This window comes from Stegastes partitus, unplaced genomic scaffold (genome assembly GCF_000690725.1).
Source record: "Stegastes partitus isolate 25-593 unplaced genomic scaffold, Stegastes_partitus-1.0.2 Scaffold1791, whole genome shotgun sequence".
Classification (NCBI taxonomy): Eukaryota; Metazoa; Chordata; class Actinopteri; family Pomacentridae; genus Stegastes; species Stegastes partitus.
This window is the reverse complement of record NW_007579522.1, coordinates 69,261-95,595: the sequence shown is the minus strand read 5'-3', so window position 1 is coordinate 95,595 and position 26,335 is coordinate 69,261. Positions and strand designations below refer to the sequence as shown.

General features: G+C 41.5%; 1 protein-coding gene across 1 annotated transcript in view; it reads right to left on the bottom strand.

The window, feature by feature from the left end:
* The window catches only part of slc4a3 (solute carrier family 4 member 3), a 47,430-nt gene extending 21,333 nt beyond the window's left edge, over nt 1–26,097 (bottom strand). The window contains exons 1-10 of the mRNA XM_008302304.1: nt 26,062–26,097; nt 25,642–25,816; nt 25,050–25,068; nt 24,748–24,763; nt 22,906–23,094; nt 22,570–22,760; nt 17,108–17,334; nt 5,960–6,105; nt 4,380–4,560; nt 3,742–3,877 (exon numbers count right to left, since the gene is read on the bottom strand). Of these exons, the coding sequence (XP_008300526.1) occupies nt 3,742–3,877; nt 4,380–4,560; nt 5,960–6,105; nt 17,108–17,334; nt 22,570–22,760; nt 22,906–23,094; nt 24,748–24,763; nt 25,050–25,068; nt 25,642–25,816; nt 26,062–26,097 (1,316 nt within the window). The remainder of the gene's footprint in view (nt 1–3,741; nt 3,878–4,379; nt 4,561–5,959; nt 6,106–17,107; nt 17,335–22,569; nt 22,761–22,905; nt 23,095–24,747; nt 24,764–25,049; nt 25,069–25,641; nt 25,817–26,061) is intronic.
* Between the last annotated feature and the right edge of the window lie 238 nt (nt 26,098–26,335).

The window sequence follows — 26,335 nt, the reverse complement described above, 5'->3', positions numbered from 1 at the left end:
AAGCACAAGTTAGTTTTGAAGGCAATTTTAAATTTTGATCTCACAATGTTCAGAGAAATCAAATGAATAGCAATCTGCTGGATGTCAGTTTGCTGCCAGCATGAAGGAAAAGTCACCTTTCTGAAGGATTCATCATCCTGCAACACATTTGTTTTTGAACCAAAGAGCACACGGTGAAATATTTCACAGTAAAAGTGAAAGATCTGACTTCCTGGTGGCACTAGAGGAATGTCACCCAGGATCACCATTAGGATTCATCGCACCACATAACGGTGGTGCAAGAGGCAAAGTCAGGAGAGCATTTCAGTCGGCAGGCTTCATTCAGGAACCTTAAAAAGGTATTAGATGAAGAAAACAACATTTTAAATCATCCCTGAAATGACATAAAATAATAAATGGAGAGCTAGTGAGCCCAATGGCAACGTTTTCTGTAGTTCTGACATTCACGGCTTGTCTTTCCACTGGTAACTCACTGTGACAGAACACATTTAGTTAACTTGTTTTTTTTTCCTGTTACGTAACTGAAAAATCTATGGAGTGGCGCAGTATTCCATTGGCCATGTGTGTCAGGTCAGTTTAGCTGGCATGTCAATGCAAGTGCCAATCAATAAATGGAGACCACTGGAGAGAGCTATGGTTGGAGTGACATCCGCATGCTAGTGTTTATCGGACTTTATATCTAAAAGCACACAGGATCTCTAGTAACGATCCCCTCTGGTGTTTTGTGAACTCAAATCATGGTTACTAATGCCTCTTTGAATTGGGATTGTGGCACCAAAAACACTGATGTTGTGGAGTCCAGCAATGACCATCGCCCTGCCCAATCTACTCATGTACACTTTTTCTGGTTTAACATCCCAACCAACAATTTACAACATCATCGACCTTGAAACCAGCAGTGGCTGGCTCGTAAAGAACCTTTTCACAGAAATACCAAAACACCAAAAAGTTGTGGGTTAAAATAACAACCGACACTGATGGGAGGAAATAGTAAACCTTTGAATTGAAGACACTCAGATACCATGACATTTAGCCACTACCATTTATCTCCATATAGTAATTAGACTGAAACACCCACTCTTGTGGAAAAAAACATAGAAGTTTGGCACAAAAGTAGATTACACGGCAACAATCTTAAAGGGAAAACACTATTATTTATCCAGCTCTAAGTTTTCGTTTTGTGGCTCGACTCAGGTAACTTCACAGATCAAAATGTATGCCATCCTGAGTTTTTGCACTCCATCAGTTTATCATCTGCCTGAAACACACTGGTTAAAGACAAGCACGCTTTCTTCTGATTGGCCGGCTTTGCGGAAGCCTTTGCCCGTGAGCACCACCTCATGCTCTTGCAGAGTGTAAACCAGGGGTGCCCAATCCTGGTCCTCGAGAGCCCCTATCCTGCATGTTTTAGATGTTTCTCTCTTCCAACACACCTGATTCAAATGATCAGCTCATCATCAAGCTCTGCAGAAGCCTGATAACGATCCTGATCATGTGAATCAGGTGTGTTGGAAGAGGGACATGTCTAAAACATGCTGGATAGGGGCTCTCGAGGACCAGGATTGGGCACCCCTGATGTAAACCAACTAAGTACTACAATTGAGGGTTCTTGGTTTGAAATGGCAACTCCTCAAATCCATTCATAGATGCTCAAGCCCAAATCTGATACAACAACTGTAGAAACAAAGATTACACCAAGACATCTCTATTTGGTAAACATTCTGTTCATTACCTGCTTATTGTTTAACATAAGCGTGAATTTGGTCTTGCCATCTTAATGCACATCAGTACAAACTTGTTCTGAGTGATCACCTATCCTGATGGGAGTGGTCTCTTCCAGTGTGACAATTCCCATCTATAGGGCACAAACGGTCACTGAAGGGTTTGAAGAATATGAAAAAGACGTGACTCATATGGTTTCAGAATCACCAGATGTCAACCCAGCTGAACACCTAGGGGAGATTTTACCTGCCGTGATAGACAGCGCTCTCCACCACCATTATCTAAACATCAAATGAGGGAATATCTATTAGAAGACATTGAAGCTGCTCTCATGTGACATGATGCCTCAACACTAGGACTCCTTAATTTGTCAGTCGCCTGTATGTGCCTGATCTTTGTGTGGGAATGGAAACACCAATGTTAAATGGCAACATAGATCATAACATGTTATTCTGTTCTTGCCAAATGGTTGCCAGCATTCTCCCTGCACCATCACTTACTTGCATGCTGGAGGGAATAAAAGGCAGATAGCACTACTCAAGCAGACTGTTTTGTGAGGACGCGTACATACATTGGCTAAAAACACCACAGTTTGTTTTGGTGGTCGCTCTGAGCCTGCAGCAGATGATCATATAACGTTATCTCTAAAGACCTGCTCGTCACTAAAGTAGAAAAAAACATCGAAAGCTTCGTATTTAGAACCATTTGAAGCCTGACCTTTTTTTCCCTGCAGGATTTTTTTCCACATACATTTATCTCGAAACTTTAGCCATGTTTAATGTACTCATTGGACATTCTAACATTATCTTTGTGACAGATGAAAGAGAAAGCCTAACATTTCCCTTTTAACACAGTTAGACGTCGCATCCAGCATGATCAGCACAATGAGGAAACGTATTATCTAACAGTGTAGGCTTTAAGACTCAGTGCAGCTACAGCACAGTCTTGACATTTGCAGTTTGGTCAACCTCGGGGAAGTACACCAGCTGATGAGCCAAGTCTTGTTAAATGTCACTTTTTGGAAATTCCCTGCTCAGTTCCCTGAGATGTTTGTTTTTTTTCAAACAACCTCCACTGTAGGATAATGATTAATGAGTAGGAAGGCTTGGATTAAATTCTTCATAGTCCCAAACAGGAATAAAATGTAAACAAAGCTGCATCCACACCACCCTGAACTGACAGGTCGATTAACACGCGGATAAAGAAACAACAAAAACCTGCTCTCAAGTAAAAAAAAAAGGCGACGTGTTGTCATGGTAACAAACATCCCAAAACATAACATAAAATAAGCAAGTGCTTGTCAATTAACTGTAAGTCAAGCATTGGTAAAGAACAAAAATTTGGGTTTATCAGCAAAATATTGACAAAAAAAATCTTTCTTCACATGATTTACCAAATTGAATCTACATATTTTTATATTTTGTCGATTTTTTTTTTTCTAATCCAAATGATTACTTAATCAAACGGCAGAACACTTTTTAATGTCATGATATAAAATCAGAAATTCTGTTTTATTTTGGCTGTAAAACATTTACAACAGAACTCACTATAAGAAAACAATTGGGGCTTCTACAGAATTCCAGCAAATAGACTCTTAACACACGACTCAATGTGCTGGGGAAAAAAACAAACATATCTGCATCTTCTTTGCTTGAAGATTTTGTTCTTAAATAGTCTGCTCTCTGTCTGCTCTGGCTTCATGAACACGTCAGAACAGTTCACGTGAGGCTTACTGAAGCCAAGTTTCCGTCAAAAAGACTCTGAGGAAGTCGAACTCACCTGATAAGACAGCATCAGATATCTGTAAAATATTTGCCTGCGGCCATAATGTTAAAAACCTGTAGCTTCATAGTACACCTGTTCCTACTAATGTCAGCAATTTGTCCTTAAAGTGCCCCGAAATCCCCAGAGGAGCTCTCTTGTACCGAAGCCAGACGATCAAGCTGTTCTCGCCGAGCAAAAGTACATCAGATAAGGTTTCTTTAAAATGTTAATGCAGGTGCGAGCGTTGTTCCTAACCTGTGTTTTAGAAGCAGAGCCCGAAGGACGCTGGCTCGGTCCTCTGCTCTGATCTGATCGGAGATGATCATCGTCTCCACCACCAGATGGGCGATGCCGGGCAGGGAGTTCTGCTCCAGGTCCAAAAGGATGGCACCTAGAAACGGAAGTTAGAGGAAAATGGGGAGCCGATGTGGCCGCTAAGACGGGATTCTCTGAGGAAGAATTTGGTACATAATGAGGTTTTGTTTCATTCCTGCACACTCCCATATTTATTCTATTCGATTGGCTTTTATTTGATCTCATTCCCTCCTCACTGTACTGGATATATCTTGCCTCTTTTGCATATGTTAGAATTCTTAACATAGTCTTGTTTTATACGTACATTTGATTTTATTATTTATTGTTGGTAATTAAGTTTGTTTCAATGCACTTATATTTTTCATCATGTCGCCGTGTATGATGACAATAAAGCGACTCTATTCTATTCTATGTGAGAACTTAAACACACAGCGCTGTTGTAAACCAGTAAACTAGCTTCTTCTGTGCGTCATGTTTATCCCTGTGGATCGTATTTCGGCTGCACATGGAAACAGTTAGACCACAAGAGTGAAGCTGAGGATGTGCTCCGCCGCCGTATGCATGCAGGAGCGTTTTACCTTGTGTGATGGTGCGGCGAAGCTCCAGCAGGCTGCGAAAGGAGAGCGAGGCCACATGAGGTTTGCCCCAGCGGTCAGTCTCCTCCTCCACATCCTCCTCAAACTTGATCCAGCGAGCCCGCTCCTTCCAGCGCATTTCATGGTCCTTCTCCACAATCAGCTCGTTCAGCTCCACAAACAACTGGAGACGAAGCACAAGCACCAAAGATTTACATTTCATACGGAGCTGTCCAGGATTACTTTTGGAACACATTAAAACAGCTGGGTATTATTAGGAGGCCGTGACTCATCTATCAAGCTGTTAATAGGGCATGATGGAGTTTCTGGAAACACACAACCCCCCCCTTAATTGTCCAAGTTCCTATCTTCAATGCAATTTGTTTTCCCTTCTTCTCTATTACTAAAGCATGCTATACAGACAGGGGGGGAAACGATGATTATAATCAAAGACAGCTAATGCAATGACACAGTCGGCGCACTTTGCCAACCGACAGAAAAAATCTGAGTGGTTTGGGCAGAACTGAGGGTAATAAAGTGGTTTGGAGGGACAACATGTCACATTTTGTTCTCGGAGCAACACAGAATGACTTCTCGTTTCTGTTTTTTTGTCACATTTCTGCCGTCAAACTGAGAGGAAGCGGTGTGCGCAAGCTCCAAGAAGATGACACTTTGAAACATTAATTAAAGCTCAATATTTTTATATTATCAGTGCATCAAAGGACTGTGTGGAATGTGATACAGGGTGCCTGTAGTGATGAAATTCTAATTACAGAACTGATCTGTTTCGGTCTATTAAAGCTTATTGTTTTGGTTTGACTGACTGTAAATGAACTTTATTTTTTGGTAAATTTAAATGATCTTATTAGACTTTTTTCCAGCAGCTGGTTTCAGCAAAATAAAAAAAAAGACAGCTGAAGTCAGTGTATGGTTGCTGCCTATAGCTGATAAGACAACATTATGTCAGGGTTTGTGTTGCTGCACTGCCCCCGTGTGGCCACAAAATCATTGACGCTGCTTTAACCCCTTTAGAGGGCACTCGTGGAAATACTTGGAAAGGTAAAATTCCAACCCTGGAGGGTTATTGGTAGGTATAAGAGGACATTTTTTCTTTTTTTAACTTCTTAAAAAAGTTTAGGCAGCAAATTCAAGTCAATATCACATGATTCCTCGCCTACCAAGGCTATAAAAAAACGATAATAATATATGGATAAATGATTGTAAAATACGCATATAAAGACGAAGGAACATGTATTTCCGACTGACCAGTTGTGGAACTTATGACACTTTTGTCAAATTATGACTCTGGCTCACTCGTGATTGGTCAGAGGCCGTAGCGACTGTGTTGTGATGTAGCCTGACCTTCACTGATTGGCTGGATAAAATCATGTGATTCTGCCCCCTGCCATTTTTAAAGCCTGCAGAAGTTACTATATACGGTTCCTTGCCCTATAAAGGGTTAAAGATGATTAGTTTTAAGATGTTAACTGAGGCAGCAGGTAAATACAAACTGAAGGATTCCCCCATTGGTCGATAAGTGGATGTTTTTTTTTTTAAAGTGTTGCTGCCACTGGGCTGCAGACCTCATGAGTTTTCTTATCTGCTGCCCTCTTCTTCTTCTTCAGGCTGGATAGCGGCGTAGAACTGTTGCTGGTCCGGGTCATCTGGCATCGGGACGACTTCTTCACCAAATGGCGCCGCACCCCGGGGTTGTCCTCAAATCTGTGACCTGAAGAGCAACGAGGACGTCGAGTCAAATAAAGCAAAAAGATCAACATCGCAATGAATTCGGCAGCCAACCGAACTCGGCCCGCTCTGTGCGCATTACCCCCGAATGCACTTATTAAAACTAGGAACACATCGAACATCCTGTTTAAGTTAGAAAATGTGCTCCAAGCTGGAGAGCCAGAAATCTAATTTATAGCTCTGTAGGGTTTTCCAGCTGACAGAAGAATATCCAGTAGCGGGAGGCCAAAGCTACATGGGTGAGGGAGATTCTGCAGTTAGTGTGCCATGGGAAAGTGTTCCAGAGGAGGTGGTTTCTACCCCCACGCATTTGTCAGTTCAAAAAAAAAAAGTGATTTCAGTTTCAGTTTCCTTGACCCGCAAATCATATTTTATTGAATTTAGGATAATGAGTCTTTTCATGAGACCCGGCACTGACTAATAAAATGTAACGGAGGCTTGGGTGGTCACTTCATTTGAATACAGGAACCGGGACATGCAAAGTCAAACAGCCTGTGTGGAAATGTGTGGTGCATAAATTATAGCTATGATTACTGTATAGTTTGGCAAAATTAATATAATAATTGGAGGGTTTTTATACATAAACGGTCAAATGTAGCAATTTAGTTACGTTTAGTTTTAACTTCCTGTTTTAGCTGCAATTTATGGATCTCTATGTATATTTCCGTCAGCTATTTTCTAATATGATTCGAAATGATCACACTGTAATAAGAAAGGCTTAAAGAACATATGGTTAAGCTACAGCCGGGGCTTTTGTAAGTAACGGTAAAGATGTAGGGCACAGTTTGAGCGTGGTTCTGCTGCTGACCAGTGAGACCGGCCTACGGCGCAATATATCTTTCTAAACAAACACTGTTTTTTTTTTATTTTGTTTGTTTTTTTCAATTTCTACATGAGCAGCTGGAGGCTGAATGTGTGCGTGAGTGTGTCTAAACCGCCGTACGTGTTCCATTCTGCTGCGTCATGCCTTCCTCGGGGAAACACAGAGGAATGGAAATCAAAATGAAGTTAGGCTGTATTTCATTTTGGACAGTCTCCTGAGGGGGGGGGGGGCAGCTCTGAAGCTTTGGCCTTGTGTGAACTGTTCTAGCTGATTTGGATGAGCTGATTTCTCACCACAGGGCGAAGATGGGGCGAGAAAGTTTCAGGTGAAAAGGACTTAATGTGGTTGTTGTTCTTTACATGCTGTCTGACTTTGTCCCGGACCGTCATCCTTGCTGAGGAGGCATGACAAAGCACCGCCTGCATGAAACTGCAAAATATTTGAAGCATCTACAGCAATACAGGAACGATTTGATACCTCGTGTCTAAACTTGAAGCTACCCACACCTCCTTGGCTGAGCCTACATAGGTAAATATAAATAAACCATACACTATGCAAATTCAAGTCACTTCAGGCGTTAGAGCCCAACATCAAGAACTGACACACATTCTTATTGGCTTTAGATCCATGTGGAAAAGTTATTCACCCCTGATGACTTGTGTGATGGAGATGTGAGCAGCTACTTGACTGGCCTGGATTGTTCGATTGGGTCAATGATAAAACATGTTTGAGGGTTTATTCACTCTGAGGAAAACAAGTCAGACAGGTTTTCTTTACCAACTATTCTATTTCATACTGATCTATGTGCACATTTGAAAATAAAGAAATTCAGACAATATCAAAAAATGTATTCCCGGCTATCCAAAAATCACAATATATTTGCTGGATATGTGTGTTTCATCGTTTTGCTGGCCTGAATAAAAGTCGATTGTCATAAAAAATCTAATATACAACATATTTCTGATGAGATCATTTAGCTAAATTGTGGCTGAAAACAATAATATGTGGATTCAACCCATGACCTTCAATAAGATGGAAAATGAAACCAACATGGAAGTGCCAAAAACTGCCGTTTATTGATTGGTCTTCTTAGTCTCCAAGAGAGAGACAGTCCCAATAGACTCTCATGTTAACATTTCAAACAGAAATAAACAGCCTGGTACAAAAACAACAGGTTTGGTCTCGATAGCTAATTTCCTTCATTACTCAAGGATGTGGCCACTTTTAGTGAAAGCCATCATAGGACATCTAGCTTCAGCTCCACTCATTCTCTATCTCATGGCTCAATTTATGATTAGCCTTCAGTAACGAGAAGACAGGAACTCCAATATAGCGATGGTTGATGTTCACCACATTGAACTTCCAAACTGCTCTTCAGGAAGCCAATGGATGACGTCACCGAGCGTGAACTCTATGGGTACGTCCTGTAAGCTAAACGTTACTGTGAGAAAAATGTACAAAATCCAATGGTACCTGGCTTCACCATGAAAAATCTGGTGAGCCATGAAGGTTTCACCAAATGAATTTTAGTAATATTACCCTGAAACATAAATAGATCCATCAACAACCCCAGTGGGAAGCATGATTGCGAAATACAGTATTTACACACAAAATACAAGACAGAAGTCACGTTCTCACAAGTTTTTGATAATTTGCTTTGTCACTGCACATCTACATCTAAAATGTTTGCTTTTTAGTAAGACGCCAATACGACACAAAGCTTTGGCACCAACAGAACGCCAAAGTAGGTCATTAGAGTCTTTGTGACGACGAGAAGAACAGCACTTGAACAGAACAAACACAACTATGCCATGATAGCAGCTCTGTGAAGCTCAAACTCCTCCACGCTGAATGCTCAACATGTGGACATGCTCATGACACAACAACAGGGTCTTATTTAACAGGTTTTGTTTATCTAATTAACCATCTTCCCCTCATGTGTTAGCATTCTAATATTTGCACTAAACACAAAGAAAAGCTGAGACTGATGCCAATGTCAATGCTGCAGGTTTGGTATCAACTAAAACACTAGATAAACAAACATTCTGACCTGGTGGAAGTGCTCCAGGGAGTTTCACTTATTTGCCAAAGTCTTAAGGACAATTCTTTTGAAATCCGGAACGTATGTGCCAAATATGCTACAAATCCACTCCATAGATGGGGAGATCATGAAGTACCTGGAAGCATGTTGGTGGTTCTATATGAAGAGCCAGGGTAACCAGAGATATCAAACTTACTGTTACTAGGGGGGAAACAAACAAAAAACAAAGAATGTCTGGTCATTAGGATTTACCCTCTTGGGACCACCAATGTCTAGAAAAATCTGATATTAAAACACCTCATTTCATTGTTTGATTTTTGGTCAAACTGTTGCCGGTTGAAGTAACTGAGTTTGGAGACTAGAGGCTTCTTTGTGCATCGCCTTGATAGTGTTCAAGATAGTCTGCATGTGAGGCTTTTAGGGAACACTAGAAAATTGTAGATTCTATTAGATGTTCAGCCAGTTAGGCTTTTTGGGTACAAAATTATTTCTATGTAGCTTCTTGGAGATGCATGAAATTCAGTTGAAGACGAAGCAATTTGTTCCCCTCTAACCCTATTAGCAGGAATGTAGCACAACATGGAAATGAAAGCGGTGCCCTGTTTATTTAAATGTGAAAATGTCCAAGAAAATTCTAACTGTCATTGTGATTGGCATTGACATCGTGATGATCGTTTTGGCCGTTGAGTCTGCACCGTAAATGTCTGTATGATGAGTACAAAGCCAGATCTGAATACCATCCATAGCAAAAAAAAAAACGATTGTTCGGATGCCTTTGACAGTGTTTCACCATCAGAAATGTTTCAAATGTTTTTGCAATCAACAAGTTTTTATGGGATACAGGAATTTTTCAGCATTTCAAAGTTTGCTTTGATTTTCAGTGCAGATGCATTCTCCTACATGGTCAACCCAATCAGTCTGGACTAGATAATTCTTTACATATAGAGTTATTGATTCTTGTGTTTTTATTGCAGAAAAACTAACTATTGCAGTTGTTTCCATTACGTGCAGGCCTTAACTGAACTCATTAGAGCTCATATTGTGGTGTGGCATTTCAGACTGACCACTTTCATTTCTTTTCTTTGAGCTGAAAACCAGCTTTTCAAATGACTAATGTGCCACATTTCTAAATAGGGATAAAAGAGCAGAACTGCACCAGATTTGTCAATGAAATGTGTTTCCGCTCTAGCTGTGGCTGAGCCCAAAGCCAAATGGGTGCCGCTGGATCAATAGAAACGTAGGAAACAGCAGCATTATGTCAATTCAGTCGATACTGGGAACAACTTTGCTCTGTGTGTGGCCATGAATGAGCTGTATATTACCATTAATTACGCTAGTAGTGAGCTGCATAATCAATGGAAACAAGTGAGCTCCTGTCCATAGATTATTCATGTAAAAATAGAATCGCTTGTCCGTGTGAATTTCCCATTGTTGTGATTGCATCAGGAGCATCGGAAGCATTACGTAACTTCCACTACTGCCAAATGTGCATGATTTAGAGCGCCTCACTGAACGGGAAGATACGAAGAGCTACCCAGCGAGAAGAAAAACTCAACTGTACGCAACTTACGTATGGGCTCCGGTGGCGACCCCAGCTGGGTGTGGATCGACTCCAGCAAGTCGTAATCATCGAAATTCAAAACAAACTCCTCAAAGTCCTCAATTCCTTCCACGTTTGAAAACGAGCCGTGGTGCTCGTGTTGGTGCTGCTTTGGGGTGCCGAAGCCTTTCTGGGTGCTGCTGCGTCGTTCTGGTCCATGGTGGTCGGTGCAATGCTTCTTATCAGAGGTCCCATGTCCTTGGTTCTCCTGTCCCTCAATGTCTGTCATCTCCACGGTCGGTACCTCCTCCTAGCCACCTCTCTCCAAGTGGACACACTGCTCATCCAGGGCTTCCGACTCTTCAACGCCGTCGCTCTCCCTGGGTCACTGTTCTGAAGAGTCCTGGTCCACCTACCTCGTCGTACTGGTTGTGCAAAAGCACCTAAGTCCAAACTAACCAACTCTTGAGTGGCTTCCAGGCAACAAAGCAGAAAGGGCTTGTTGGTCAGAACAACTGTGGAAGCTGTCGGAGAAGTCGTCAATGAATGTATTAACCTTCCAGTCAAAAAAATATAAATCAGACCCAAGATCCCCAATGTGACAAAAACTGATTTTGCCTTAAATCCAAATAAAATGCAAAGTTGAAGCAACACCCTCAGGCAGAAGCCCCCCTGTTGGATCCACAATCAGAGCGACACATAAATGGGAGACTTTGCTTTTACTGCACCTCCAAAAGGAAGTATTGATAAGGGATGGTCCACTGAGTGAGACCCGCCTGTCAGCCAAATGTCAGTGCCGCCTTTTTTTAACGATGTCCACAGCCTATTGATCCTCGCTGCTGCTGCTGCTGCTGCTGCTGGAAAAGCAAGAAAGAGAGGATCAGCGCAGAAGAGTTCATGGCTTTTGTTTCCATAGCGCCGCCATCATTTCCCAACCACGAGACATGTAGGAGGGTAAAGGTCAAGTTCTAAAGGTTGGCTTCCCCCGGAATTGCATTAAACTCAAAAAACACTGAGACGTACACCATCGCAATTAAACCCAACTGATGAGAATAGCAGTAAAAAAAAAAAAAAAAGCGCTCGTCGGCTGTGGCGTCCTGCTCAGCGGAGATATCATGGGGATGATTCTCAGAGGGAGCTGTGCCATTCCCGTCCCCGCATCTCCATGGAAACCACGCGTCCCTTGAGGTGTTGTGGTCTGACTCGTCTACAACAGGTGCGCCGATGTGAGCGAGACAGGACCCTCCATAAAAACGTGCTCCACATGCTTGAATATTGTCGTTGTGACTCACTGTCTGCATTGGTGTGCCTGCAGTAGAACACTTAGTAGAACAAAAACGTACGTTGCGGTCAACTAAATGACACTTTCCATTATGTTATACTGCTTCGAGACAGCTTAGAAAACTGCAGTTGATCACAGGACTAAACCAATTCTGAAAAACATATAAATAGGTCACATTTGTTGTGATGATCTACTACACAGCACACTCTGGACCGCCTGTATTTCTACCAAGCATGTTTGCAGGAGAAAATAATCCGACGAAAGAATGCAGCTGTTTGTTGTCTTGCTAGACTGACACCAGCTCTCCCCGGGGCACATGTGACGTGGTAATGCATATGATGCCCGTCTGCCGAACGCCTTCTGGACTCGCTCGTATGAGACGGCTGTCACAGGTGGGAGAGATTTCCAGTGTTTGTAATTCCTCACACTTAACCACACCATTACGCTTATGATCGGTTGTGCACTCTGTATTGTACTGATCTGAAAAGCAGCTTTGTCTCTCTCTCAAAGAAACCTTCTGAGATCGGTTAAGGATTGAGATTTATAATGACATAAATAAACTGTTTTCATTCCAAAAAAGGTGTATGGTGGTCACCCAGGACTAAAATCAACTCAGAGCGTAACTTAGCACCTTAAAACCAACGTTCGGTTTTAAGTGTGACTGCACTTGAAGCACAAATGACCAGAATGGAACAGATGACCGTAAACAGGTGATGTACGCCAGCCCTGTCGATGCGAAGCTTCAGTCGCTACAAATCCGATAGCTCGCTCTGTGTGACTCTGGATGCCCTGCTTTCTGTTTCCAGATGGGTCAATGATCACTCTGCTCTGGTAAAGCAGGAAAGGCCGGAGGCAGGGTCGCTGCTGAAGGGGAATCGACTGCACCCTCTGTTAATTAATGCGCCCTGATGCTTGGAGAGAGAGGGCTTTTCTTTGGCCGCATGAGCTTTTGCCTCCCGATCGGTCTCCCCCCGGTTGTTGCTTGTTGTTATTTTCACATCCTTTTACTGTTAATCACACACCATTAGATATGAGTCTGCACCCTTGGAGAACAACAGCTTCACTCCTGAGAAACAACTGCTACATGAGGGAGATATCAGTTGTATTTATTGGTTTGTTGATTTATCCATTTATGGTTTTTGAAGCTACGTGCATTCTCGGCAGCCTTGCATTGACACGCTTGATCGTGCATCGGTTGCATTTCGGCAACCTACATGTGCTAATGCTGTGATTTCTCTGTCCTCCGTCCTTTTGTGCGATTGTGTTGGAGGCTTATTTTAAACAGTGCATGTGTGGGCCAGGAGCCGTGTGGGTTGGTTTCATGAGACAGAACGTGTGGGATGCCCATGGTGGAGCCAAATCACAAGCAGCAGCAGCAGCAGCAGCAGCAGCAACTCACAAAACTTGTCAATGATCAGCCTCAGCGCAGAGTCGAGAGATGCCGCAACGGACTTTGAGCAGTATTTACAAAAAAGCAGGAATAAAGGCAATATGATTATCAAATATGGCTAAAGCGATATTGTTGACTTAAAATCCTTTACGTGGTCGACTAGGAGCTAATGGAAATATGTCGTCTTGACCCACTGAGAAGATCTCATTATACTTCAGTGCGGCAGTATAATAGAACTGGTCACTGCTGTGCGTTTAAATGTCAGGATATGACATTTAAAGACATTCAAATGAACATTTTTCTTTTTTTTGTTCTTCACAGGAGGTATTCTAATGATGGATTTGATCTGTCAAATGTAACAAAGAACAATCCCCATAATAAAAAAAGCAGGAGTTAACATTTAATACAGCTATGACTTCTTACAATAAATAGAACAGTTTGTTATTTTTCCAGTTTTGGAAACTGACAAGCAGCTGCTGAGACATCATCAGTCAAGGAAACTGATGACAACAAATAAACTACCACAGAAAAACAACTTCTTTGAGCATATGTGGCAAATAAAAAGTCACAATAATGTCTTTTTTTCAAGCAAGACCTGGTTTCATTCACTGCAGGGGAACAAAAGTCTTGGAATAAAATCCAAATTGTTTCAGTTGTAAGATAATATTTTCTTGTGTTGTACAGGCACAGTAGACGACTGTGCAGTAATAGTTTTAATTGCCAGTAGAGGGCGCCGGATCTCATCTACGAGTTCTAACCCTCAAATCAAAGAGCAGATGAAGACACTATGAGACCAAACATATCATGTGTTCCTCCTGGATATATTTAACCACTTAAAATGCATATTCTAAACAGGAGCGCAACATGTTACGATGCACAAAAATGGAGTTATCTGTTTTTGCAAATGAACTCTTCATATGTTGTTTATATGAGCTTAATAATAATATTAGAATCAAAGCAGCAGACTGCACTACGTCCTCAACAATGTTCAAAATAACATCAACGGTATCCAGCTCTCACTGGTTCTCTTTTACTGCTGGTTGAGAACATGCAGGTTCAGCAATTAAAGCTCTTTTTCTATTAAAGTATTCATGTGTGACCACTTTAATTGCGACTGAGATCTAGCAGTTAAACCAATAATGTCTTGACAACCACATCAGGTTCTACCACGGAGGTCTGATGGAGCACCGTAGGAGCACAGTCACTGACAACCTAGAAAGAAAAAAAAACTCACAAAGATCCCCCCCAACAACATTGTTGTGGTGTGGGCGAAAACTGAGTCATCTAAGAAGGTGCATTTAGAGTCGGAGGGAATCAACTCCCATTTCCCTGCTGGAAGCCTTCACTTTTCTGTACCAGCGAACAAACATAAATGTAGTTTTTCCAATCAGATTCTAAAGTAATCTTATCTCTTTGTAGGCCACCACAACGGTTTCACACAAAAGTTATGTTTCTACACAGTGAAAACACAATCCACTGTGTGCACTGCATTCAAAAGCCTTTCTAACATCGAGTTCACCACCAATCTCAGGTGCAATGACGGAAAATCTTTCAAAGTACCTTACACACATGCAATATGACGTTTATATGCACACGCGATGCTGTCCTGTATGCAACCAGCAACAGTGTTCCTGCTGGTACAGAATGATCGATCGATATTGCTCAGCTTTGATTGATGATTGATTGGATGATTTGATGCAACTCCACTTGTTATGACCCTGTGGGTCATCAAGAGTGCTTTTGTTTTTTTGCTGCCTGTTTCTGTCCTCAGTGTGTGTGTGGGATGAACGAATGGATTAGGAGCAGGTGGTGACCCTGGATTGGCTGTCTCACCTGCTGCCGCGCCTGATTCCAGCCACACAATTGGTCAGAGGGCGGACCAATCCACTATTTGAACAGCCCGCCAGCTGCACTCGTCCTCCTCACCTCCAGCTTCGCCACCTCAGAGAAAGCCAGCAGGCCGTCGCAACTGTACTGCAGGAGGATGCAGCAGTAACGTGTTTGTTCCAGGATCGTGTGCAACAGATCCCGAGTCTTGTAGTGACTCTTTGTAAAATTGCAGTTGGAGAGCAGAGTAGGAGGGAGAGGCCTTTTTCTTTTGAACCTTTTTCTCCTGTTTTTTTGTTTACTAGGTAGGCAGGTAGGTTATTGTCTTTTATTTGCGTTTCTTTTTCAACAGGGAAATTAGGGTTAGTGTAGGGTATGTTTTGTTTATTATTTTGGCCTATGTTCCCCCTCTACATTGTAAAAAATAAAAGAAACTGCTCGTTTTGATACCTGGCTTGTCGTGATTGCTGGCCTTCTTTGAGGTGGAAAGACTGGTGTGGAGCAAAATATCATGTTATGCTCAAGGTTCCCCTAGACCGGGGCATAACACACTGCAGCAAGTTACCGTCTTTTGCACATGTATGTAGACACATTCATTGTCAATATAGTACATTACGTGTACATATTCCACTTTGCTTCTCTAATGTTTTTAGTTTTTCAAGTGGTGAACAGTGAAAACGTTTCATTGACTGTGTGTTAACCTGCATATGACAAATAAATGAATCTGAATCTGTTTAAAACCTCAAGTTGTAAAACTGGGGACTTTAAAAAAAAAAACACTGTTGAATCCGAAGACAACTAACACGTCATCCTGTAAACAACAATCACCTTGTCGGTGCTATATGTCAGACTGCAATCATGAAAACAGCACCTTGATGTTTATGTTATGCTACACTGGCATGAGAACACTGTTACAGCTAAAAATGACATCTGAATTGTGGCCCACGTTATTTGTTTCCATCAATTTTTCTGGGAGGACTGGTTCCCTGGTTGGAAGGTGAATCAGAGCTGTGTGTCTGTGTGATGACAGCTGCCACGATCAGTCAGCACGGTGGAATAATCAATGACACTGATCATGCATCAACACCTATATTTTATATTTGACTTTTTTTTTCCCAAAACGCTGTAATTCATCGTGACAAACGGCTGCTGCTGTGAAACATCGGTGTGTGTAGTCGGCGCTACAGTTTTGACAAATTGAGCTGCAGCAGAATGTGACTCAATTGAGTGGAAAAGGTTACAAAACCATCACAAAACTGAAAAAGGTGGTTTGTGCACTGTGCAAAGTGTTGGTGGCATAAGCCCAGCAGGACAAGCGCAGTGCACGAGCAACTGAAGAGAAAACATTCAGATGATACTGCAGACTCACCGTCAGAGAGGCACAACCACCGTGTTCATTCATAGAGACATTGTGTTAATATCTTTTGTTCTTGTAGCTACTAAATACAATCATAAAGCTCGAGAATAACATTAAAAAATATATAAAAAGGATCCATTTTAGGTTCATTAACTTATACAAAAATAGTCTTTAGTGGCAGCCCTGTGTGTGTTTTAAACAGCCACATATTCCTTGTTGAGAGCTACAAAAATGACAAGAAAAATAGCGCTAAGATTTGATGAGATCAAACTAACTACACAGGCCGTTTAAAACATGACTGAACAGCTCCACATACAGTATGCATTTGCTGTTTTGTCACTTGCTACTAGAGTCACAACTAACACTTATTTCCATCTGCAAGTCTATAAAATTTCAGAAAACTGTCAAAAGTCACAATTTTGTGTTGGGAACCCACTATGATTACACTGATGACTATCAGGCTAGATGTCGCTCCCTCACACATTGTTTTTCAGACACAAAATAACAGATGAATTAGATCTGCTGCAAAATGAGCTTTAGGAAATTAAATCCAGTAATATAAAATATCTTATGGATGTTTTTTAACTGGCCATGTTGCAGGATGCCGACACAAACACAGAGTAAGTGTCATCAAGAGCTGAAATCCCCCAACATGGCTTCCAAAAGGTGCACTCACATCCTCTGAGAACCTTTTTTAAAAAAAAAATTTTTTCTATCTTCCTTACTTTTCATGTCATCCAGATCAGCGCTGGCCAACATCTGGGCCTCGGCCTCATCGGTGGGCACCTGCTGGTAGACGGCGGTCTCCAGAGCAGTCATGCTGCCGATGCAGATCCGCTCCCGCAGGTCATAGTTGCTTCGCTGGGCGCCCGGCAGTCGATGGTGGACGGGCTTCCTACGGAACCAGCCGCGGGCTGAGGTCGAACTGGACGGATCTGAGCCTGGGGGGACGCTGACGAAGAGAAATGATATTGGTTATAAGAATGTAAAGTTTATTAAATGTTGCTGTAATGAGCTCGACGTTGCATGACATTACAATTTAACTCTTCTTTCTGTTTTTGATGATACAAACTGACCTCACAGCTTTTCATTAAACACAAGTTTTTGATGTAAGGTGATGTAAAAATCTGCTATGACATGTCCACCTTTGTTAAACATTATCTCTTGGTTGCAATACCGTCATTTAACCAACAGAGGGCTTCACAACACAGCAACAGACCTGGATCCCCTCGACAAAGCTTCTGAGTCATCCTCAGCTGCGTTCACTCAAACACAGCATCACAATATTATTCCAGGGCACAGGCATGATGGCTGTTTCTGTCCTTTTATCCAGCCGGGCATTAGCAGACACAAATACCTGAATCACCATGGAGCCCCTGACCTCCCAGGAGTGAACCCCGTGCATAATTCAAAGCATCACCAAATAATTCATATTCTGATGGTCATGCATGTGAGCTAGCCAGATGGGTCTTATATTATGTAGGATTAAGCTGGAGCCATTAGTGGATCGTAATTGCCTTAAGAACTGCATGAGCTATTAGTGGTGATCCGTTTGATGGTTATATTTCTCATGAAGCCGCTCAAGACAAGTGCATATATCTATAAATATAGCCTACATATGCAATGAGAGAAGGAACGATACTCTATTGTTGTCTGCTCTGTCTTGTTTTGCATCATTTGATGCTCAGAAAAACACTCGACTCGTTTAAAGTTTTAAATTGAGAACACAAAATAAACCTCAAAAGAACAATGAAATCGTCTTTACTCAGTTGGTGCATTCACCTCCGATGCATATCTGCCGTGACAAAAAGCTAGTCTTAGTCTAGCAGGCAGGTTGCTGGTAAATCTGACGATTGATTGTTCTTGGGAGAATTTAACCAGTCGCTGGAAAACAAACCCGCAAAAGGCATATTACACCACAGGTAACCACAGCAACGCACTCGTGTGTGAGGTTTGTTTTATTACCAGTAAACTCTCCCTGGTAAAGCTGACCTGCAGGAATAATATGGATAAACTGACAACAAACAATCTTTAAAGCTGCATAATCAATACCTTCTTATCGGCGGATTAAAAGACAACGTGTGATGTGAAAGGAGTCGCCAGCAGTGAAACCCCACAGATAACAATCCCTTGACTGTTCCCTTCAGTGCTGCAAAAGTGTTTTAGCATCTTTGAGCACGTTGTTTTACTTTGATGGCCCACAACTTTTAATTTCCTTCTCCCTGCTTTAATCGGCTTCGTTTTCAGCCTCAGCGGGCAGATGTTTTCAGCAGCATGGGCTCTAACAAACGCTCTGTACGCTACCTGTCCAGCATCGAACAGCACAGAGACAAAGTCAGCAGCCAGCTGGTGAACACTGAGCAGCATTTTGCTGCTAAAAAGACATTTTTATCATGAGTTTGTGAAAAGCAAAACAATCAAAAAGTAGATAACGTGGTAAACTTTAGGGTTAAAAAATAAACTCAAAAGTGCCAAAAATTGCAGTTCTGCTAATGACCACTAGAGGCTGGCTCTAAAAGTGAGTCAGTCCCAATAGACCCCCATGTTAAAATACGTGACTTTACAGCAGAAATAAACATATTTACATTTACGATTTTGGTTTTGTTCATTTCTCCGTTCATGACAACCGTTCATGGGGTGAACTTACTTATTTAAACTGTACTAGCTTAAAGTCAGGCACAATTAATCACTTTGGTGACAGGTGGATGCTCACACTCCACCTCTTTGCTCATTTTTGGATTAGCCAGGTGTGAGGAGGAGTCATGTACAGAGGGTTTGTCCTTCTTCATATACAGTCTATGGATGATACACTTTGCTAAGGTGCACCTTGTAGAAGCCAAAAACGTAACAGCCGATAACATAGTTACGGCTGACAACGTAATAAATTATCCATCCATCCATCCATCCATCCATAAATTAGCCATTTTTATAATGTAACAGGCCAATAACGTAATAATTTGTTACATTTTTAAAAACCTATTACCTATTCCATCTTAAAAAGTGCAAATTTATAATGTTATCCGCCGTTGCTACGTCATCGGCTGTTATTACATTATAGGCTTCTACACACCTTGCTACTCCTGCCTTCAGAAGTGTTTTAATTCCTTGTACACAGTTCAACAAGTTGCTGAAAACACTCCTCGGTGTTGCTGCAGATTTGTGGGTATCTCCTTAACGACACTAATCTCCCGTTCCAGTACTTCCCAAAGATGCTCTAATGGACTGAGATCTGGTGACGGTGGAGGCCACCTGAGTGCAGTGAACATGAATTGTTCAATAAGGCAGTCAGAGATAATATGAGCTTCATGGCACGGTGTGTTATCCCGCTGAACATAGCAATTAGAGGATGGGTAGACTGCGGTCATAAAGGGATGGACATTGTTAGGCTGTGGTGTTTAAATGGTGCTCAGTTGGTCGTGAGCGGCCCAGAGTGTCCCGAGAAATGATCTCCACACCGTTACACCAACACTACTGGCCTGAATTGTTGAAACAAGGCAGGACGGATTCATGCTTTCATGGAATTAACACCAAATTCTGACCCTTCCATCTAAAATGTCACGACTAAAACGAGACTCTTCACACCGGGTAACGCTTTTCCAGTCTTCCACTGTCAGATTTTAATGAGCCCGTGCCCACTGTAGCCTTAGTTTCCTGTTCTTAGAGAGAACTTGATGTGCTGTTTCAAGAGGAAGTTCATTCAGAGATGCTTTTTTTGGGGTTGCATAAGTGGTTATTTGAGTAATCGTTGCCTTTCTAGAGACTCAAACCACTTTGGCCAATCTTTTCTGACCATGAACAAAACATTTTCATGCACTGCTCACTGGATGTTTTTTCTTCATTTTCTGACCAGTCTCTGTAAATCCTAGAGACAGATTAGTGTTAAATCCCACTAGATCAGCAGTTTTCAAGATATTTAAAACAGATTGTTTGGCACCAACAACCTTGCCACTTTCAAAGTCACCAAAATCTCTTCCGCATTCAGATGCTTGTTTGAATTTTAGCGGATCTTCTCGGTCATTTCTACTTGCCTACATTTGACTGAGCTTTTGTCACGAGCTTGTTTGATATTCGCTTCGACAAGCCCTTTAACATGTGTATGTAATAAACGCTCCTATGTTTATAGCTTGGAAAAATCAGTCAATGTAGCTTTTTAGATTGCGAAATTGTTCTGATTTTGGATGAAAAAGTTTTGTATTTTGTCTACCATACATCCATACCAGGCAGTTTTTATCCTAGAGCATTCCACCTATTGTAAGCTTAATTGGTCCTTCATTATCTTCTTGAGCCAGTCTAACTTGTTGTTGAGATTTTACTACTAGTTTTGAGTAATTTAATGGTTAACACTAGAATTATAACGCTATTTGATCAACACTGACAAGATTAAAATTGCTTTGTGGAAGTCAGATTTCTATATCACAAGCATCCTTTTCATCTCTTCATATATTCAAAGCAAATAATAACCAAATGGAATTTACTGTTAATGTAAATTTTACAGCACAACATAGAAATCATGTGGCCCCATCATCCATGACATGCAGATTTGGCTACTGAATCTATGAGACAGAAGTCAGGCAATGTAGTATACATCCCAGTGGACGGTCAGGGAAGTTCAGGGTTTGTAGCTGCAGTTATACATGTGAGCTAAAACTTTATGCAAGTTCTGTCATATTGAGTGGTTCCGTATTTGCTTCATTATATTTAAGGCTCATTTGCTCACGTTGTGTTTTATTCACCTTCATGAGTAGCGTAGCGGTGACACCATGAATGCAGTGGAGTGCTGGATTCCTGAGATTGATGAGCGTGTTCACAATGATGCTCTACTCATTGTCGAAAGTAAAGAGCTGTGAAAAGAGACTCAAGGTCTCTTGCTGAGATCTGTCAAGAGTGACTCACCACTCAACATGGCAATGAGATTTATTTCTGTCTTTAGACAAGCTCATTTCTTGTAATAGTAGAAATTCATTATTCTAGATGAGGATTACTTCTTTTAAACTCAATATGCTATTTTCTCTATTTGAAGACCATTGCATTAGCATTTAGGTACATTTTCCAACATACTGAGAAAATGTTTCTTAAATCTTGACAAATGTACGTACTTTGAGTTGGATTTTACTAATTTTAAAGGTCCCCAATTATACCTATTTTAATCAAAGAAAAAAGAAAGTCTTTAATGTCCCCACAATGTCTACTGCTAGTTCTACCTCAAACTACATCTATATGCTGACGACACCATTATTTATACATCTAGTTTCTTCCTGACTGCTACACTGTCGCCATCGCAGGCCAGCTTCACTAGCATCCAACACGCTTTCTCAGGTCTCCATTTATTTTTAAATACAAATAAAACTAAATGGATGTTTTCAGTGCATTTCAGTTTTCTGCTACAGATGACTGGAATCATCTGCAGGAGACTGTAAAGCTCAGCTCATTCATTTACTTCTCCTCATTTAAAAACTAAATTCAATCAATAGTACAAACCATCACATTTGATTTTAGCTATTTATCTCATGCATAACCATTTATAATTGTACGATCTGTTTCTATGTTGTTTTTTGTTTTTGTTTCTTTCCTGTGTTTATGTCCTCACTGTTTCTGTATCTACCTTTCATGCTGCCTTTTGGCCAGGTCGTCATTGTAAATGAGAACTGGTTCTCGACTTTTGTGCTCAGAAAGTTAAAGCAGTCAGCTGGAAGAGGCTTATTGGAAGAGAGACAAACTGCAGGGTCAGGTTCTTTCCCATAAGCAAACACTTTCACATTGTGTATATATACTACCGAGCAACCGGGGCTGCATGGTGGCTCAGTAGTTAGCACGTTCAAAGCCAGAAGATCCCTGGTTCGTGTCCCGATTAGGATGCCTGGGATCTTTGTGTGGAGTTTGCATGTTCTCGAAGTGCAGCGTGGGTTCTCTCCGGGTTCTTCCTCCCACACAGTCCAAAAACATGCTGAAGTTAACTGGTGATTCTAAATCGTCCGTATGTGTGAATGTGTTTGTCTCCTAATGCACATATATGGATATACATACGTCACCTGGTTCACTGCTCATTTAAGAGCAACAGCGGTACAAAATGGCGGAGATGCAAATCTTTTTAAGACCTACCATCATTGCATGTTTCACATTTTAAACCTATGCAGACAGCAGAGAAGGCAGCCCGAACAGAGTATACCAAGATGTTGAAATAACCCACCTGTTGCATGCTGCTGCTTCTTCTCCATCCACCTCTTCGTTCTGTCCAAGAACAGTGATATCCCCGTTATGAGCTGCCCCCTTTATCAGAGTCACCGCGGCTTTCCTCGACAGCGGATGTTCTTCGTTTTCCGTGTGGACAGTAGTGAGTGGAAGGGGTTCTTCCAAGTCCTCTTGGCTCCCCAAACTAAACTGAGAGGAAGAGGAAGATCAGTGAGAAGGGAGGAAGATGCCAGCAGGTGGTTCTACCCATCAGGATAACATTTCAACAGCAGACAAGAGTGTGCATCAGTTGTATGAATCTATCATTTCCAATGGCTCTTCAGACTTATTTTACCTGTGGCTGGATGTCAGGCAGCTCTGTGGGCGTGGCGGCCACCCCGGACGCCTCTGTCTCGGACTCCGCCTCTTCCTCGTCTACCTCGTGGATGGTGGGCGTAACGTCGGAGGGGGGCAGCGAGGTCTTTTTTTTCTTACGTTTCTTTTTGCGCCTTCTGTCCGTACTGTGCACCCTCTTGCGTAGACGCTGGGGCGCAGGCAGGTGGGTGGACAAGGGGTGGTGCGTGTGGTGAAATGTGTGTCTGTGATCTGTGATTAAAAAAAAGCAACAAAGAAAAAAAAAAAAAAGAATAAAGTGTCAATATACTAGTATATATACCAATACTGAGCAGATGCTGTGTAATGCTGGGTCCCTCTGTGAATGCAAAGCACGAGAGCAGATGGCACACGACTGATCTGTTGATATGAAACTAAATTAATGCTGCAAATCTAAGTTATGAATTCTCCTCAGGATGACAGCAGTGATGTTGGGGTAAGGCTATTAAGCTGAGCTATTTCACACAAGTCTGTCTGGAATACTCGTGGATGACTTCTTTTCAAACACATTGCAAAAAATGCTTTTAAACTCATATTTAACCCTCCGAAATCCAAAACCTTCTGGCAGGTTTGAAAGGCTTTGTGTCCTTTTAAAAAAAGGCTATTTATCAGAGCCAGAAACGGTAAAAACAAGAAAAACTTCTTCAGATTTTTGACTTCCTGTCACTGAAGCAACCATCAGGAAAATTAACCAACTTAAAATTGTAATAGTTATTCAAAATCCCTTTATTCTAAATTTCTAATTCGTAAACAAACAAAAAAAAAACAAAAAAACAAAAATAAACTAAACCATTTAACTAACCAGACCCTGTAAAATAAAATAAAAAAAGACCTCTTTGGCACAAGTGAGATGCTGCAACTCAGCAGTAACCAACGGCAACATGACAAAAATTCAAGGCAGATACGAGAGTATGAAAACACATTAAAAATGTACACAGTAAAACATATATATAGTATGTAGAGTCGCCATTTTTTCCAGGTTTGGCAACACTTGTAGGAAATTTGAAAAAGGTTGTATATGCTCATTTGAGGTTTTTTTCCCCCATTTTTGTGAAGTAAATAATAAAAAACTTCCATATTTTGCTTTTCACTATCTATGGCATAATAAATTTGTTTTTCTGCACAACAGACATCTCTGAGTTCCCTCTACTTCTAGACATGATGGTGCTGTTTCCATAGAGACGTAGAACTTTACATTGCAGTAAAAATAAGTCCACAGTAAGCAAAAAAAACAAACAACAAACACATCATCACGTCTTGGGGTTTAGCCTTAACAACCTAATGCATGACACAGAACTAGTCTAAGTTTAAGAAATCCCATCACTTGTAAAGCTACAGCCTTTTAAATGAATACAATATCGTATTCATGTTTTCTTAGGCTCTTAACTCCATTAAATAAAACATACGGGAGGGAAAATGGTGCGATTCTCAGATGACAGACTCTCTCTCTCTCTCCGTCTAATTCCCTATTAAACACTTGAAAGACACAACATAAACAAAAGCTTTAGGTTTTAATTAGCACGCAATAAAGGAGACACTCTCTGTTTAATAAACATCAAAAGAAAGCAGCTTTATCGAATCTTAGCCTCTATTATCTCCCGTCAGAGCATGTGGCACCCATCTGCTAATCTCTCCAACACTAATCCACCCAAAATGCTCGACATGCTCAGAATATGGTCCCCGCTCTAAATCTGATCTCTTCACACAACTGCGATGGACAAGGTCGCGATCTGTTGTATATGCTGTGTATTTATACACACAAATGACTCATATTAAATGATTAGTTACAGTGGATTTGTCCAACAGGTTCATTCTGGCTGCTGGTGTCATGAACAAGTGACAAAAGACAAAAAGAAATTGTGCTACAGATGAAAAGAAAAGCATTTACTACGTCCACTTCTGTTGTTTGCTTGTTTTCTCTTTTACATTTTATTTTGTTTTTTAGAAACATCATCTCTGACATTACCAGTATTGACTTCAAAGCCTTCATTTTCAACAGTACTTATAACCATATATATGTATAATAAAGGCTAGATGTCTTAAGGTGGCGTTTCGAACAGGATCACCCTTCGGCCATCTTGACACGGGGCAGCTCTCTGGCGGAACCTGCAGGAAGGTGAGTGATCTACACAAACGTAAATACTCTTATCTCGCTGAAATCTTGACGGATTTACAAACGGTTTGGTTTCTTACAAACTTGTGTTGTTAGCTGCAACACTACAAAATTAACCACAACACAACACAACGGCTGCAACGGAAGTGTCCGCATTAACAAGTCAAACAAGCAATGACTCTTTATTTGTAAATCAAAGTTAACAACCGCTTTAATAGCGCACACCGAGATTAATGGACACTATTTGCCATCAGCATTTTACTTTCTTTCGAGATGTTTCCAACAATCTCCGGCTTCTGCCCACTTCGTGTGGCGTTGCGCACTTCACAGTATAACTTCCGGCTTAAAAAAAAACACCTTCCGTTGCAGCCGTTGTGTTGTGGCTTATTTTGTAGTGTTGTGGTTAATTTGGTTGTGTTGTGGTTACTTTTGTAGCATTGTGGCTTATTGTGTTGTGGCTTATTGTGTTGTGTTGTGGCTTTTGTTTTGTTGTGACACTTCTGGGCCACCGTACTGTTGTGTCCATGCAGCTACAACATAACGTGTTCAGGGTACATGCAGACAGGACATTGCGGATTTTCTCACACTCGAAGTCTTTCTCGGTGTAGTGTCGGCCCATCCTGTCTCCGCTGGTGGAAGCAGAGTCACTGATGATGTCTCCGAAGCGCTCCACGGACAGGGCTTTCTCCCAGTTCTCCTCCTCCTCCTCTTCCTCCTGCTCCTCCACGGATCCATCCTCATCTTCCTCCTCCACCTTCACCTTCAAACGTGACAGACAAAAAACCAAAGATTTAACACAGTGCGGGCGACACAAGAGAGGAATCACGTGAAGCACAAAAAGGAGACGTGACCGGTCGGTTTGTTATGAAATCTATAGGGGACCTTTTTTGTTCTGATGCATAAAAGGGCATCTATTCCTGCACAAAGACACCACCATCGCCGTGAATGTGGAACTGGATGATTACATGAATTGTGCTACTCTGATTGCTAAATTGTATGTATTACCCAAGCGGGGAGTCCAATCAGATACTCCTTTAGCATGACACGGCTTGGCTCTGAAATCAGAAATAGCAGCCACATGGGGAGCATATTCACGCTAAATGACAGCAAAATGCCAATCCGGGGACGAACAAAGACATGTGGGGGAGTTCCTGCTTTACAGAGAAGCTGGTTCAACACGCAGCATGTGTCTACTTAAAAGTTTTTTTTTTGGATAGAGGCAACAAAGCCGCTTTTCACCAGAAATCAGTTTCACAGGAGAAACTTCAAAATGTGTTTT